The sequence below is a fragment of the Physella acuta genome, unplaced genomic scaffold (assembly GCF_028476545.2).
Source record: "Physella acuta isolate Inbredline_101_S28 unplaced genomic scaffold, ASM2847654v3 ptg000163l, whole genome shotgun sequence".
Lineage (NCBI taxonomy): Eukaryota > Metazoa > Mollusca > Gastropoda > Physidae > Physella > Physella acuta.
In genome coordinates this window covers 142694-161523 of record NW_026731682.1, presented here as the reverse complement: position 1 = coordinate 161523, position 18830 = coordinate 142694, and the positions used below count along the sequence as shown (strand labels likewise).

The 18830-nt window shown below is 33.7% G+C and overlaps 1 protein-coding gene across 3 annotated transcripts in view; it reads left to right on the top strand.

Moving 5' to 3' along the window:
• The first annotated feature begins 98 nt into the window (after window positions 1–98).
• Window positions 99–18830, top strand: part of LOC131935891 (transcription initiation factor TFIID subunit 3) — a 65940-nt gene continuing 47208 nt past the window's right edge. The window contains exons 1-4 of one of the 3 annotated variants that reach the window (XM_059292620.1): window positions 99–144; window positions 13772–13937; window positions 17098–17343; window positions 18374–18503. In XM_059292620.1, the coding sequence (XP_059148603.1) occupies window positions 13772–13937; window positions 17098–17343; window positions 18374–18503 (542 nt within the window). In that variant the 5' untranslated portion in view covers window positions 99–144. Of the gene's footprint in view, window positions 247–13771; window positions 13938–17097; window positions 17344–18373; window positions 18504–18830 lie in introns of all 3 variants that reach the window. The other 2 variants (XM_059292619.1, XM_059292618.1) reach the window with 2 other exon arrangements.

Below are 18830 nucleotides of genomic sequence, written 5' to 3'. Positions count from 1 at the left end.
TAATAATTACATTGATTTTATTTATAGTTTAACATAGCTATATCTAAAGAGTGGGTTTTAGATTTTTTAAATCCCGATATTTTAAATCCAGTCCTTTTAAGTCAATTTATTTACCAAAATGGCGACCAAACAATTGATTTTGCTGTAAAATAATAATAATAATACTAAGTAAAATAGACATTAATAGATCTAGATCTAGATCTATTTATTATTATATTATAATATGCTTGGTATTTTAACATTAGGGTATGGAAATTTTTGTACATAATTTATTTTTGCAAAGTAGTTAGGCCTAACAGTAACTAAGTAACTAGAGATCTAGATTCTAGATTCTACTTCTAGAATTTAAAATTTAGATCTAAACTCGGTAATCGTTTTTTTTTGGGTACGTAAAATCGCCCGCGGCAATTAATGTACGAAAACGTAACCCTAACCCTAACCCAAGGCTTTAATAGAAGTATATTGTCATATGTTTGTGTCAAATATTATAGATAAATGAATAATAAACCTAAATCAATGGCTAAATATTAGGCCGCCTCATTGCTTAGATGGCTGGATTGACCTCTGACCCTGAAACGTCACGCGTCGTTTTCTGACGGTTTTTACGTTTATTTTAGGGTCCAATCCACGACATATGAAAAAACTGTTAATCTCGCAAATTCTTATCATTATTTTAACACAAGATGCTAATAAAATGGATAATATGCCTTAGAATGCCAGAAAAAATCGCTAGAATTGTAGTTGTAAATAATGAGAGGATTTCTAGTGGAGCACTCTCCGTATAAACTGAACCGCGGCCAAAAACGACCGTATAACGGGGAAAACGGCCCGTATAACAGTAGATTAATATATAATTGAGATATTTACCATGTATATTTACAGTATTATGGATGATTTTTACCAAAAATCCAATTACCCCGTAAGTAACCATGCGACAATTTCTCTCTGCTATTTTTAGTAACGTTGCATCATTGTTACGCTAGTTGCCAGACAGAAACAACTAAATCTAGTTTTTGCGGAATGAACTGTTAAGTCTAGTATTTTAATTATAATTCAATTGTAGCATGTGCGGAAAAAGTAAAATTATGGACATTATTATTGTATTAGTAATTTTATTAGTATATTGATTTTTTCTTCACTGTGGGCCGACAGTTGCTGCATTCGTGACCGGTGGTTAACCTCGTCAGCGCTGCGTGGCCTATTCGTTTATATAATTAGTGAAGCTCGTTCAGTGGCCTTTTTCAGAGCTAGGCCTAATTACGGGCGATTTTTAGACTTATTGATCGGCCGTTAGCCTTTTTCAATTTTCATTGCTGCGTATTTTAAAAAATGCTCGTTCAGCGGCCTTTTTTTTTTTTGGCGCTAAATAATCTGTTTATGGGCATTTTAAGCGTTTATTTATTTTATTTTTTAAGCTAGATGTAGATCTAGTTAAAAAATTATCTAGCATGCCTGATATGAGAACTTTAAAAAAAAAAAAATTACCGAACTTTTAAAAAAATGATCAGAAGTAGGAAAGTAGGTCTGTTTTTCAATTTGCTTGAAGAAGGGGGGGGGGGGAGAGAGGTGAAGACACCGACCATCTCGTGTACACGTGTTCATTCTATGACGTGTACTATAGGCCTGCTGAAGTCACGGTGACCCCGCGACCGTGGTGGGATTTTTCATCAATAGGATAGTAAACGCAAGCAAGCAATCACGCGAGTGACGATGTTTGGAGATTTTATTTAAAAAAAAAATCACATACGTCATGTTTTCAAGATGAAAAAAAAATGTAATGTTAAAAAAAAAAAAAAAGACACTAATACCATGTATGAACCTCAGCTGCCACACTGTTGACTCAATATAATGTGAATTGAGTGTAAAATAAAATGTATTTGTATTTATAAACTATAATATCATTTTAAGCATATTTATTATTTAAAATTAGAATTTGAAATAAAAATATTTATTATGGTCATTTGATTTATGCAGGTGTTCATTATTGCATAAAATGGTATGAATAACATGTAGATTAGAATTTAATAAATAATAAAATAACTAGATCTAGTTTTATTATCAAATCAACCAGTTACTTTTTGTTATTTTCCGGTGAGTAAATTACCTAAGCTGACGCAATTACCATGGCGGGAATTAAAAGCTCGTGTACACAGGTCGACGACGTCATGTTATGCCGGTCGAGGACCAAGAACGCTGTTTTGTCATTCATTTTCCATTTTTGATTAATTTTCAAATTCTCTCTTTTCTCGTCAACCGAGTAAGCTAGATATTTAAATGTGGTGTCAAATGTTCTCTTAAGGGGTAAGGAAGTTAATGGTGTATTTAAAATAACAGAATATTTTATTTAAAAAAATCCATAATTCAACCTACTAAATATATTAGTATTTCTCGCTAACCCAGAGGCGTGGCCGGTTGCTAACAACAATATGGCGTACGGACCGGATGCATGACTTCCGACAATTTTCCGTCTTAGTTCCAGAGACCTTCTTAGAATTACTTTTAAAAATGTTTATCACGAGTAAAATGGCGGGTTTTCACGCTATAAAAACATGCTATAGGTGGCAAGGCTAAATATGCCAGAAAAGCATTTTAAAATTTGCTTTGGAGAATGAAGGCTAAATTTAAAAGTCGGTCTCATTAAAATTAATAGAACTTCTAAAATATCTTCCCGGAGGTCACAAAAATGAATTGGAGGTTGTAGAACTATTAGGTTTATCATTATATGAAGAAATAAATCAAATATTGCATGCGCTTTTTAAAATAAGACACGACTTTTGAATGACAACCAAATTTATTTATTTTTTTAAACCACGTGACCGCTATTTGATGATCACTAGTGGGGAACTTCCGGTACATGGCCACTTAAAAAGTCTAACCTATTTGTGGTTTTCTTTAGCTTCAAGCGTAAGAAGAGTTGTCATGGAGAGGTGTGTTGTGCATTTTTGTGAGTGTCAATAAATATTAAATTAAGTAATTTCGTTTAAAACGAACTAAAACGTCAAAATTAGTGCCTAATGGATTAAATATGGATGTCTATCATTCAGTAGTCATGTTTAATTTGAAATTTGGGTAAATTCTAGATTTAGTAAGAAAAACTAAAATATATCAATATAGGGCCTATATTATAGGCCAGAAATTAACTTTAAACAGCAGTGTCTGAGAGCAAGATTTACTATAGAAAATCGGACAAATCGGCCTTTCCCTACCCCCTGCATGTTCAACTAAAATTTTAGCATGCTTTTATTATGTTTATATTAACATGTCATACACCATTCTGTTCGTAATTGAATAACCTTTTAAACTGTATAAGTTTGATTTCAATATAATTACAAACCTTGAAGAAATCGCCGATTGAATTGCATTTTTTACCCCCCGCGGCGGCATGCCGATTTGGGGGGGGGGGGGGAGGCTTTTTCAACTTTTTAAAACAGGGGTGTTACTTTGAGTCTATAGACTCTTCCAGTTTTCGCACTACAACAGTGAAACTTAGCAGATATACAGATTAGATGTAGACATATACAGCGCAGGGTTCGTCGTCAAAATATATTAAATACTTTTGGAGATATCGTACAGCAAAGTTGAACCAAGTTTCCCGGGTTATTTATAGACCAATTTTAATTTGAACCCTGCGCTGTATTGCTGAAATCTGGACGTTTATTAATATGTATGATATGTACTATAATGCCCTAAGATAGAGACGTCTATAGACTTTGAAGTGGACCGAAAATCAAAACATGACACGCCGACCACTGTCCGACTGAACCGCTCGGCTGTGCTTCGAATCGCCCTCTTTAAACAGATGACACGTTATAATATTTTTATACATGAATCGAGTTTACGTACTACAACAGTGAAACCTGGCAGAAATACAGATTAGATGTAGACGTATACAGCGCAGGGTTCGTCGTCAAAATATATTAAATACTTTCGGAGATATCGTACAGCTAAGTTGAACCAAGTTTCATGGGTTATTTATAGACCGATTTTTAATTTGAACCCTGCGCTGCATTGCTGGAATCTGGAAGTTTATTTATATGTATGACTTTTTCTACAATACCCTCAAATAAAGTCGCCCATACATTTTAAAATAAAACAAAAATTAAAATTAACGCGCCGACCGCTGTCCGACTGCTTGTTCTGCTGTGTCTATCTACACACCGTGTAGCACAGCCGAATGCCTGGTCACGTGACGCTAGCAGGTTGATTCAATTGGATGATATTGTAAACAATTTCTAAAGATAGATACATGTGTTCCCGTGTTAGACTCGACGGCTATTTCTATTTTATTTTGAAGTAGACAGGCATGTTTCATAACTTTGTCTTAACCCATTGAAACGGCAAAAAAAAAAAGTTTTATCAGTATTTACGGCTGAGGACTAAGCGTCAAAACTAATCTTCTTTAGAAATTAATCCGGATGGGTGCGGCCCGATCAAACAATGCTAATGTGATTCGCGAAATGTTTCATTATTGTCTACATTACTTTTTTTGTAAAAACGGCTTTAAAAAATAAAATAAATTATATCCATGGCTCTTTTTTTCGTTTGACTACAAATTTTAATACCATTAACAAAGTGGAGGTTACTAGTTTGCCAAATCGACCAAAATGGGGTGGGGTGGATGGGGGTAGCCACTGACCATCCTACACCGTATATGTAACACCCAACGTAACATCCATAGCCTCACCCCGCCCCCACTAGTCCGTATAACACCCGTACGGTACACTGTGGTTTCATACCCCACCTCCCTCCCCCTTCACTTTGTGGAGTTAATGTTACTAACCATCGGGCATAGATCAGGAAATCTTGCCAGACTTTTGTCTCTGAGATTACACAATATTCGCCGGACACGTTCATCAGGTTGGCCGACTAGCCTATCCAGCAATCATGTTTACGTAATAGGGCAATAAAATTCGTTGGTCAGAAGATTTGGCTAGTCAGATTAAACAAAATCTAGGCAAAAGCTTGTGGTGGTACACGTGTCTGTATATAGCCAAACACGTTGAACTTACACAATTTCTAAAATCTACTAGATCTACACAGTCAAGCACTCAAACACATGCTTTTTTCTTAAGAAAGTTTTTAATTGTAAAAGGCCTAATGGTAGGCCTACAAAAATACATAAGCCTACTTACTACTAGCATAAACATTGGGCTTAAATATAATTTATGTTATAGACCTATAACTTACACTATACCTTGTGCAAGTTTTTAAAAAAATATTTTCCTCCAAAAATTATTTTATTGAAATTGTAAAAATGATTAACTTTAATATGGGAAATAATATTACGTAAATATCATAAAGCACACTCTGATTCTGATCAGACACATTTGTAACTAATTCTATAGCAGAAAGTTGTATGATATTTAAAATAACAAGAAATATAATTATAATGAAATAGGCCTAAATTTTTGGAATAGAGTAGGTCTATAGTATTGGACATAGATTACATAACATCTTTTAAGAAGTTACATAATCACAAATTTACTATAGTAATAGCATTCTTCTCTTTGTATTGAAAAACTTGATTGTTATATTTTCTTTTAGTAGGCTATTAACTTGAAGTTACCTGACAATGAGCTAAAGTGATTTCAAAACTAACTCATGGTATATTGTGAGCAAAGGGTGGTATTACCTAACCTTAACATATGATAGTTATGTAACAATGTTGGACCATTTTAAATACTTACATTAGCTTCAGCATATATAAATGTCATATTATAGATTAAAACAGTGTTACATTTAAACAATGACTTCTTATCACATTGATTATTAGATGTTTTAAAAAAATTGAAAGGGGGGTATTACATAATCTATGAGATTAGTCGATTGTGTAATCAAAGGACACTTTTTAAAATAGCATCATTGGATTCGGCATACATCTATAAAATTTCCTAAAATGATATCAATTGGTGAAGTCTGCTTGCTTTTATACCACTTTCAGTGAAAAACGCTTAAAAATTTGGTCCATACCCTCCCAGTATTTTTCCTCTTTCAGGGTCTACCCCGGTTGTCTGAAAAAACTGCTGTTTTTTAATGACTAAAAAATTCATAACTTTTTTGTTTATGGTCAGATTTTGAAAATTCAAACTGATCTGTAATCAGCTTGACAGCCCCTATCCAAATATATAACTATTATATTGTTTTACTGAAATTAAATTTTTGCATTGGCTTAGCTACTAAAGGCCTATAACATATTGAGCTAACATAATCATAATATCAATGACATATGATAAATGAATTGTGATCATAATCATTTTTTAAATTATTAAAATTTAAATCATTGTGTTCTTTTAAATTTTAACAATATGAACATCCAACCTTTGTTTAGGCCTACCTTTTGACTTAATAACTTAATGACAATACTAATGAAGTTAATGGGTAGGACTATTCCCTACTCAGTTTGTAGCCTGTACCGGAGTGTACAGTGTTGTTGTAAGGTACTTACTGGTGAGCATTTTGGTGAAAGTTATCGCAGAATAAAAATTTACTTAGAATTAGGAGGGGTATACATTTTGAGCCATCCATAGATCATTTCATAGTGTCAGCCGCCAACCAATCAAACAAGGACTTCCTCAGCTTTAAATTGGCTGATGGCGTCGCGCGACGTGTTTTTAGAGCTAATAAGGGCAGAAAAAGCCATTTTTTTCTGTGTAATAGAAATTAGATTTTTTTTACGTTTTTCATAAAATGGGCAGATAAATGACCCCTAAAAAAATCGGACGGCCATTTTTTCAAAGAATTTTAAAAAAAAAGAGCTGTTTTGTGTGATGTTTGGATGTATACAATGTCCCGTGTCAACACGTGTCAAACCACGTGGTTTTCATATGTGCCTGTGAACTAAATACCAGTTTCTTGACAACAAACCTGGAAGACGACAAATTTGTGAAAAAAACTACCCTAGCAGAATGGTTTATGAAGATTATTAAATAAAATTGATGCATTGTGTTCATGGGGTGATTCTTGTCTTGAGTAATTTACCTAGTAAGGGAATGTTGAAACAACAGCCTCAGGTCACTGTCGTGTGACCTAAGTTTAAGTATTCGAAAATGTAAATTAATCTGCATGATTGCAGAATGCCCGCAAACTATTAAATTGCTTTATTGTAAAAAAACATACTACTTACAAAATAGTTTTTGAATCTACACATCACACAAAATAATCCTAAAGAAAGCACAAAATAAAATCCTTGAGAAATGCATCACCATTGAAATTTGAAAAATTTGAATTTGTCAACCAGCTATGTTTGGCTAGAGGTCGTCAACACATGTCTTGCGAATGATGCTATATTATTAATTTAGTTTCTGATGGTACATGACATTTACATATTAATTAACAAACTCACAGGATTCCAATATCATATCTATCTAATCCCAATATTGAAACAGAATTTTATAGCACAAATAACTAAGGACAAAATTCCACTGTTTCATACTGTATGCAAGTTTTGCAGCTTTAATCCTCGATACAACCGTAGTGTGTAGCCTAGTGTTGTAAGTAAATTTGCATGAGATACACCAGCTATGTTGTATATGGCTCTAAAGTTAAAAACTGCGAGTAGGGGAGATGAATTATAAGACCATAATCGATTTTTTTCAATAGTTAGGTCATCAGTAGTTCACACATCCTAACGGGGTTAAAAGTGTAAATTTATATTAAACTAGGCAAGAGGTGGAGGGTGAAGTCATGTAAACAAAGGAGCTATATTTCTAGCAGTGTTTCTTTCAGACTCTTTTCCTCGAGGGGGGGAGGGGGGGGATGGGTACGACGACACTGGTAAAAGTTTATATTTCTATATAAATTCTTTTTCGTTCCGGAGGTAGACTTTTTCCGCCCCCCCCTCAAAGAAACTCTGATTTCTACATTGTTTTTGACTACAGTACTTTACTCTAGTTTAATTAAGGATTAGTCTGCTCATTACAAAATGTTAAAAATGTTGATGTGCTACTATGCAAAAGTAACCTAATACGTCTACTGAATGGGGTAGGTATTTGAATTTGTTTATTTAAATGTTGATCCCGTTAGCCTAAAAATATTTGGAAACACATTTTATTATAAGTAATATCGTAAGTACAGCCAAGTATTAATATTATAATATAATGTTACTACCGGTAGCTGTTACTTTGTGCATGACATCATTCCAATAGTTCACCGTAATTGTAATATGAGCTTGACGAAACTCACACCGCCAAGCAATTGTACGACAATAAATCTAAATACTTGTTAGGAGTTGGCTAACAACCAACAAACATCACTAGATAAATTTGATTGTGAAAATAACACTCCTTGACCTTTATTTTGAAATTAAAAAGTTAAATCCACATGGGCCAACAACATCATCCAAGGCCAATCCACAGTTGATTTTTTCCGATGAGTATATACCCTACCCACCCGCCCCTTCACAGCATACCACATTTCTTTACAAACAGGGTTAAAAGGTTAACTTTGAGTTCAAGAAGGGGAGAGGGTGGTATTGAAACAACAAAGCTGTTTCTTTATTAGTACAAATATATAATTAAAAATGATAAACCTACTGCATCATACAGGAAAACTGTAATCTCCAGGGTTTCCATGGAGACAGGGAACCGGGAAAAAAATGGGAATTTAAAATAAAATTTCCCGTTCAGGAAATCCAATGAACAGCCGGGAATTTTTCATAACAGCCAGGAAATTTTTTGCATCCCCCAAATATTGCGAGATTTGGATTAGGCATGGGCCCACCGGTTCTCGTGGATTAGAGTTAAGGCACACAAAACTAGTCTCATGGTATTGAAGCAAACTATAGTATAATCACCCACGATTTGCGATTGTTGCTAAAATTTCCATTATTTTTTCAGAGGTGCCACTTTTCCGGGTTATCCCTTTCTGGGTTAGCAAAATTTGAGTTTTTAAATTTTTGGGTTTGAAGTTAGATAACAAAACAAGACTTTTGACATACGATTCTAGAAATTATTTTTAGTATTAAGACTCCGGAGCCTTTTTTACTGTTGATCTGTTTTTCTCCAACTATGCAAGCGTATATTATACAACATCTACTACTATGCTAGCTTATAGTTACTCAACATTGAGGTGACGTCATTTTTTTTCATGTTTTTTTTTTATTTCAGAATTAGTATAAAATTTAGTTTAAGCTACATGTTTTTTTTTTTGTTTTTTTTTTTGCTTATTTGAGCTTGCCGTGTAAGCCAGAGATGGACCTAAATAAACATTATTAAAGGACTAGGATTGCGTGCCAGTGCAGTCTTGTTTAATATTATCACCTATTTTAAGGATAACCATTCAAGCAGACTATTTCACTGTTAGCCAGTGATACTGAATTTGGGAAAAACCAGATTTAAAAAAAGGAAATTGGTGAAAGCCAGCTTTGCTTGCCTTCATGAAAAAAAAAATTAAATGCTAGTGATGTCACTGACAATCTAAAATGCCTATTTGGCTCAACTACAATGTTTCATGGGGGAGGGGAGATAAAAATTGCAACAACTGGAGAAAATGAGGCTTGAACTCACTGTAACCCCAAGTTGGCCCACATGTTAATACAGCTTGTTGGGGGAGGGAGGGGGGAGTGGAAGGATAAAGTGACATCATCATCCATCCCGGTTAGCAGTTGTTCATGTAATTACGAATGCTATAGGTCTTCAAATGACCTCTCCACCATGTTGAGTTTTAATAGCAGTCTTTGTTATTTCAAATTTTTTGTTTTTTCAAAATACAATGTATTTGAAATTTTTAAAAAATAGACCCTAGAATCTCATTTCAGTTAATCCGGTTGAATCTCATTGTCTATCAAACTAAAATGTTAAAATTACTAGTTTAAAAAATATAGATATGTAGGTACCTCTAAGAAAAGACATAATCATTAAATTGAAATCATTGCAAATGACCATTATAGTTTAAATAAGTTCAATTTTTAAAAAATATTTTCATTTTTGTGAAGCTTAAAAAAAACCTGTTTCAGTGTTATTTCATAATAACAGAAACTTCTTTTATTTAGATATTAGCTAAGGAATTAAATAGTACAATAATAGCATGAGGTGGATTTTTCAAACTGCTTGTCTTTAAGCTAAATATTTGCTGTTTACAGTTTGTTGGTATTCACCTACAATTTTAAACTTTTTTTGTTAAATGCACAATCCTTTAAATATTTATGTTTGTTTAAAGATTTTTATAATGTTAAAAATCACTAAAGGAATGTATAAAATAACATTATGTTAATAAAATGTCTCAAAAAGTAATTAATCTCAAACTTACTTTTTAAAATTTCTGACGCAACATCAAGTTTCAGGTTTAAAAATTTAAGTTTTAGGATTGAATTTAAAGACAAGAATAAAATGAGTGGCACCCCTTAAAAATGTGCTTTTATGTGGTTTAAGGATAAAAAAAAAATTTGTTATTTAACCCATTTCTGGGTGTTTAATTAATTCATATGTTAATAGTTGTTAACCTATAGACAAAAATAATATATAGCCGCCAATAGCAATACTGATTGCCCTGGAAACCACTAAAAGGTGTGAAAACTAACACCTTTTCAAACCTCTGTAACTGTTCCCAAAAGATACTTTTAAAAGCTGATGAAAGATGTAGATTTCTCAAACCAAACTATACATTTCTACATTTAATCAATGCGATAGCTCATATTCAATTTTTAATAGTAATTTTTATGTACATTTATGTACAGAAATTACGGGGTGATGCTACTTAAATATCAATATTTCCTAAAGTATTGTAGTAAACTTAGTTTTGTAGATGGTATAATGCCGAATGTACATGGAACGTTTCAGTCTTGTACGACAAAGGGTTTCAAAGCCGTAGCCAATTGAATGTTGAATTTTGAGTAAAAAGGAAAAGTTGAGAAAACATGAAAAGAAGGGCGGAAAAAGGCACTGTGCGTTCTATCTTATATAAAACAGAAAAAGACGTCTTGTTATGTGTGGAAGAACAATTTGACTAATAAAATATGTGTTGACTTATGTTGTAAGTTTTAGATAGATTTTTCTATGTAAGCAGAAAATATGTATACAACAGGTAATGAATTAATGACTATTAGGTATTACATATCCTATTAATCGAGTGTTATTCTTAGAACAACTCTCAACAAACCAGATTAAGTTCTTTTTGATAGCTGGTCGTCTCCCTTCAATACAATGTCTACTTAAATTGTAGCTTACACAAGTTTATAGCCTTTTGATAATAGCACAACACTGGGTACAGCGCTTGAGGCTAGACATTGTAGAAAACAACTTTTATTCCACTTATTTGTAGAACAAAAGAAAAGGTCACTAAACCAGCGTGTACACAAGTGCTTGGCCGATAGATTGCTGTATACTTTATGGTGCTTCGCGGGCAATAAATGATGTAATACACGATCAAAGATAGCCGCTGTCCTCATAGTAATGTGAAAATTTGCTAGGGGTGGGGGGGTACCATGTTTCACATCACAATAAAAGGATAACCGTAGGCTGTAGAGGTCCGAAATATTTGGGTTAGATAGCTAAAAGGTGTTAGTACCCATTTAAGAAATTAAAAATTTTATGAGCTAAAGGTCACCCATATCGAAAACGTATATCTTGTATCCTTAATTTTATATAGTTTTGAAAGTTTATGTTCAATGGTTATGCGCGTCAAAATTTATATGAAAAATGGCAGGGAATTTTCTGGTCAAAATATTGTGGGAACCCTGAACCTCAGTATTTAATAAATTAGTTAATTAACTAATTAAATTATATGACATAATAATATCCCTTATAATAATGAATGGAGATAGTTTGTTTTGGTTAAGGCACGCCACACAACAAAAAGTAAGTGGCCTGTGGCCTGACCAATCAAAAGGAGATTGTTTATATTATTGTTTTGAGTTTATATTTATTTCTATGCAACAAGCCCACCAGGTTGAATGAGGCCAGGGGGGGGGGGGGGGGGCGGCAGCCTTCTGTCTGAGATTCAAAAAGTCATACGAAATATCGTCTGAAGAGGGATCTGCCATTCAATAAAATACAAAAGTTATCACATCATCATTCTATGCCTATATTAATGATATAAACATAAAACTTTGACATAGATGCTTAAGGATTTTGGGAATAAAAATGTATAAGTCAAATAAATTCTAGAAAAAAAAAACAATAAATAATGAAATCTAATTAAGTGGCATGGTACTGAAATTTTTATTTTTGTACCAATAGAATTACTTCAAGTGTAATATACTCATACTGGTATATGATATAGTTAGGATTTTATTGAAGTATCTAAATATTAGTAGCATTAGTAGAAGTATGGACTACTTGAATAAGTAGCCAAGGATAGCTAGTCAATAACTAGCCTAGGTTAACTAGATTAGATGTGGTTAATTAGATTAGATGTGGTTAACTAGATTAGATGTGGTTAATTAGATTAGATGTGGTTAACTAGATTAGATGTGGTTAACTAGATTAGATGTGGTTAACTAGATTAGATGTGGTTAACTAGATTAGATGTGGTTAACTAGATTAGATGTGGTTAACTAGATTAGATGCAACCAAAGGATAGACAGCTGCCTCAGTTGCTGATCTGGACCTACTGTCTAGTCTAAATAATGTATTATAATTTATTGTTGCTTAGTTTCATTTATTTTTAAGTAAAATTAAGTTACATTGTTTAAAGTGTTAATGTTACTGTTTTCTCTTTCACTTCTTTGTTTTTACTTTCCATAACTATAAGCGTATACTATAGTCCTACCTTTTAACTTATTGAATTTAATAACTTTTAAAAGTTTTAAAAAGTAGCAGTAATTAGATCTAGTACTCAATCTAGTAAGTATGCTAAGTCTAAGTAGTAGTACTAAATCTGGATCTAAGCAGTAAGTAAGGTCTCTTAATACATGGGACTATTAATTCCATTGGTTTAAATTTTATTTAATAAATAAACAACTATTTTAGACACTTGGTTCTTGCCAATTTAATTTAAAGCAGTTATAGCAAATATGCACATTTTTAGTAATAAACTATTTAAAGCTTTTAGGGCCATGATGGAAATTCTAACCCGGCTGTCATTGTTAAATGGCTTAGACCCACATTACTTCTCCCAAATGTCACTACTCATTAAACATAACTGAAAACCCCAACAAAAACAACATTTTTATTCATCAAAATGGTTTGACATTACTTTATAGTTTGGTTTGTGTACTTGAGTTCTCAGCAAAATGGTTTGACATTACTTTATAGTTTGGTTTGTGTACTTGAGTTCTCATCAAAATGGTTTGACATTACTTTATAGTTTGGTTTGTGTACTTGAGTTCTCAGCAAAATGGTTTGACATTACTTTATAGTTTGGTTTGTGTACTTGAGTTCTCATCAAAATGGTTTGACATTACTTTATAGTTTGGTTTGTGTACTTGAGTTCTCATCAAAATGGTTTGACATTACTTTATAGTTTGGTTTGTGTACTTGAGTTCTCATCAAAATGGTTTGACATTACTTTATAGTTTGGTTTGTGTACTTGAGTTCTCAGCAAAATGGTTTGACATTACTTTATAGTTTGGTTTGTGTACTTGAGTTCTCAGCAAAATGGTTTGACATTACTTTATAGTTTGGTTTGTGTACTTGAGTTCTCATCAAAATGGTTTGACATTACTTTATAGTTTGGTTTGTGTACTTGAGTTCTCTGTTTGGTGTGGCCCAGTTTTTGACAGGCTTTAAGCTTGATATAATTTAGATGTTTTTGTTCCTGAATTCAAATCTGGTATAAGGTAGACATTTTTCTCTCAGAATTTTAAGTCTGATGTAATTTGATGTTTTTATTACAGATGTCTAAGAAGTACAGTCGCAGTTTGTTGCGCATTTCTGTGGCACAGATTTGCCAAAATTTAGGCTGGCATTCTGCTCAAAGCTCATCCTTGGAAGTACTGACTGATGTTTTGGAGAGATACCTTTTGCAGCTCGGTGGGACATGCCACAGATATGCTGAACAATGTAAGTCAGTCATTTAGACCAAATCTGTTTCAAGTTTTGAACAACTTGTACCAGTGTTGTTACTGTCAAACATAGCTATATCATTGTCCCAATTTAGACCAAATCTGTTTCAAGTTTTGAACAACTTGTTCCAGTGTTGTTACTGTCAAACATAGCTATATCATTGTCCCAATTTAGACCAAATCTGTTTCAAGTTTTGAACAACTTGCACCAGTGTTGTTACTGTCAAACATAGCTATATCATTGTCCCAATTTAGACCAAATCTGTTTCAAGTTTTGAACAACTTGTACCAGTGTTGTTACTGTCAAACAAAGCTATATCATTGTCCCCATTTAGACCAAATCTGTTTCAAGTTTTGAACAACTTGTACCAGTGTTGTTACTGTCAAACATAGCTATATCATTGTCCCAGTTTAGACCAAATCTGTTTCAAGTTTTGAACAACTTGTACCAGTGTTGTTACTGTCAAACATAGCTATATCATTGTCCCAGTTTAGACCGAATCTGTTTCAAGTTTTGAACAACTTGTACCAGTGTTGTTACTGTCAAACATAGCTATATCATTGTCCCAATTTAGACCAAATCTGTTTCAAGTTTTGAACAACTTGTACCAGTGTTGTTACTGTCAAACATAGCTATATCATTGTCCCAGTTTAGACCAAATCTGTTTCAAGTTTTGAACAACTTGTACCAGTGTTGTTACTGTCAAACATAGCTATATCATTGTCCCAGTTTAGACCAAATCTGTTTCAAGTTTTGATCAACTTGTACCAGTGTTGTTACTGTCAAACATAGCTATATTATTGTCCCAATTTAGACCAAATCTGTTTCAAGTTTTGAACAACTTGTACCAGTGTTGTTACTGTCAAACATAGCTATATCATTGTCCCAATTTAGACCAAATCTGTTTCAAGTTTTGAACAACTTGTACCAGTGTTGTTACTGTCAAACATAGCTATATCATTGTCCCAGTTTAGACCAAATCTGTTTCAAGTTTTGAACAACTTGTACCAGTGTTGTTACTGTCAAACATAGCTATATCATTGTCCCAGTTGGCTGGGAAGGATCAGATCATTATTGGTGACATTTTAAAATAAAATACTAATGAAATGAGAAAAGCATTTAGAAATAGAACATTTTAAGAATGAAGACCTACTATGACTGATTACTGTTTATCAGGTTGCTATTAATTTTGTCAACCTTTCCTTCTCTTACTTTACGCCTAGTATGTAAAAATTCCCATTTGACAATTTCTTAAAAAAAAAATAGTTTCAGCTTTTTTCTTAAATTTATAAATTTTATAATTTTATAAAGTAAGTAGCTGTCCTGGCCAGGCCCTGCACTAACCTCTGTGAAAACCTATCTGTAAATAACCATGACTTGTGTGTTTTGATAAGTAGCATATACCTGGCATCGCCCGGGTTTAGGAAATATATTACTTTTCTAATTAGCCCTAACCACAACCAACTAAAACTAAAACAGAAAAACAAACGCAAACACGAACAAAAACACAACACTAACCCAATAACACAAATGCAAACATAAACACAAACACAACAACAAATGCAAACCTAAACCCAAACAATAACGCAGAACATAAGCACAAACTTAAATGCAAACATAAACACACGAGAAAAATGGCCCGTTGAGGAAGGGTACAACGGGCGCTAGGCTGATAGTGCTGTCTCTTTTCTCTAAACTAAAACCAACCCACCCCCCCACACACCCCCCCCCCACCCCACACACCACCCCCCACCCCCACCACACACCACCCCCACCCCCACCCCCACACACCACCCCCACACACCACCCCCACCACCCACACACACCACCCCATCCACACACAGCCTTCTGCCACAGAGACACAGAGTCCATTTCAACTTTAGTTATTAGATATAACCTATCAAAAAATTATTTTTAGTTGACAAAAAAACTTTATATTAACAATATTTTATAACCATCACTGTGTACTTTGAATCATTGAATACATATTGCCTCCTAAATTAATTTGCCAAATTATTTTAAGTTATAAATAAATTCTACAAACATTTCTTCACTGGTTCCATGATAAGAATTTGTTAGGCAGTCCTCAATCACTCGTGATTCACTAGTGATTCTCCTTTGTACAAGCTTTTATTTAACTTGTTTCCTCTGTCGTCAGTCATCAGTCTGTCTGTCTAGATCGAAATGGCCAAGCGAAATTACAGGCACTTCTAACTGACAGATACTGTTCGTAATTGGTACGTGGGTCAAACATGAAGACAATGCATCGTAACATTAAATTTTACTTAATTGGTCGCCTAATTAATTTTTTATAAATTAATTAAAATTTGGACCGAATTAGTAGGCAGTTCTATCCACACACGTCATCACGGCCATCTTGGGCGTGGAACGAGGGGGGGGGGCTCTACGACAAAAGCGCGTCTTCACGTTCAATAGGCGCTATAATAATAGGTATTTAAACAAGCGGCCCACGCTTTTATTTATACTGATATAAATAGTAGTGCATTAATATATTTAAAGAAAGTAATTTTTTTATATTTAAAGTAACCGCAGATTTATTATACTTTTGAAATTATTTTATATTTAATAAAAATTGTGTTATTTTCTTCTTTTTAGTGCATTTATAAAAGCTTGTAATTGTAAACATTTTTATGTATTTATTATTACAGAAGTAAATGTTGCCAAATTCTTTACATTGATATAACTTTGTCAACAGCTCTTGGATCACTCTCCAGATATTGTTAGTTAACAAAATTTGTGTAGGGAAAGTGTAGATCCTGGGGAGAATATTAATTTTATTAATTGGTTAGCTATATATATATGTAAAAAGAAAAATAATGATAAAACAATGATTTGCTTATTTTAATAATTGTACACATAATAACAGGAGAATCAGTTTTGAATGTGATACATTAGTATGAGGATAATAAATGGTTATCTTTTGAAGTAGAATTTGCACTACATCATGGCTAAATTTAGGGACATAACTCATCACAATACTAAAGGGACAAAACTCATTACAATATTAAAGAGACAAAACTCATTACAATATTAAAGAGACAAAACTCATTACAATATTAAAGGGACAAAACTCATTACTATATTAAAGGGACAAAACCCATCAATATACTAAAGGGACATAACTTTTTCTTATAAGTTGGCCGCACACAAGCAAATCTGGATGACCTTGGCCTGACTTTTGGACACCTGGGTATCAATGTTTGTGAGCTGGAAGATTATGTGAAACATGTTGACCCTGTGCCATTTGCCCATCAAGTGGTTTCTTTTCCTGCGCCCAAGTCAGGCAGCCTGGGTTTCCCAAACCCACGCAGTCGTGAGGTGCTACAACACAGGGAGGAGCATATACCTCATCACTTACCTTATATGTTTCCTCACATGAAAGGCAAGTCACTTGTCTAGCTTTTAGCTTTTCATCTTACATTTAAATCACATTCAATCCCTACAATTTGAAAGTAAGAGAATAAGACAAACATAGTCAGTTTGATTGAAATGGAAGTTGGTGTTTGATTGAAATGTAAGTTAGTGTTTGAAATGTAAGTTGGTGTTTGATTGAAATGTAAGTTAGTGTTTGAAATGTAAGTTGGTGTTTGATTGAAATGTAAGTTGGTGTTTGATTGAAATGTAAGTTGGTGTTTGAAATGTAAGTTGGTGTTTGATTGAAATGGAAGTTGGTGTTTGATTGAAATGGAAGTTGGTGTTTGAAATGTAAGTTGGTGTTTGATTGAAATGTAAGTTGGTGTTTGATTGAAATGTAAGTTGGTGTTTGAAATATAAGTTGATGTTTGATTTAAATGGAAGTTGCAGTTTGATTGAAATGGAAGTTGCAGTTTGATTGAAATGTAAGTTGGTGTTTGATTGAAATGTAAGTTGGTGTTTGATTGAAATGTAAGTTGGTGTTTGATTGAAATGTAAGTTGGTGTTTGATTGAAATGGAAGTTGGTGTCTGATTGAAATGGAAGTTGGTGTTTGATTGAAATGTAAGTTGGTGTTTGATTGAAATGGAAGTTGCAGTTTGATTGAAATGTAAGTTGGTGTTTGATTGAAATGTAAGTTGGTGTTTGATTGAAATGTAAGTTGGTGTTTGATTGAAATGTAAGTTGGTGTTTGATTGAAATGTAAGTTTGTGTTTGATTGAAATGTAAGTTGCAGTTTGATTGAAATGGAAGTTGGTGTTTGATTGAAATGTAAGTTGCAGTTTGATTGAAATGTAAGTTGCAGTTTGATTGAAATGGAAGTTGGTGTTTGATTGAAATGTAAGTTGGTGTTTGATTGAAATGTAAGTTGGTGTTTGATTGAAATGGAATTTGCAGTTTGATTGAAATGTAAGTTGCAGTTTGATTGAAATGTAAGTTGGTGTTTGATTGAAATGTAAGTTGCAGTTTGATTGAAACTGCATGCTACATTTTGTGTAGATGAAATCCCAGAAGAAAAGACGAGCCCACCTGATGATGGTGTCAAGCCAGATCCAACAGAGGATGCTAGTGCTGGAGACAAGCGCCTTGCAGTCTCAGCTGCTGAACTACCAGCCAGCAAAAGACCAAGGTTTGAATTTTGAACCTTTAAGTTGCTAATTTTTTTGATACTCAAACCCCTGTGCCCCTGATGTAGTTTGTCCTGAAGCAGAACTTTCTATTGACAATATGACTCAAACAGTATTGACAGACTTTTTGTCTGGTCTGGTCTGGTCACATCCCTGGTCTGGTCTGGTCTGGTCACATCCCTGGTCTGGTCTGGTCACATCCCTGGTCTGGTCACATCCCTGGTCTGGTCTGGTCACATCCCTGGTCTGGTCTGGTCACATCCCTGGTCTGGTCACATCCCTGGTCTGGTCACATCCCTGGTCTGGTCTGGTCACATCCCTGGTCTGGT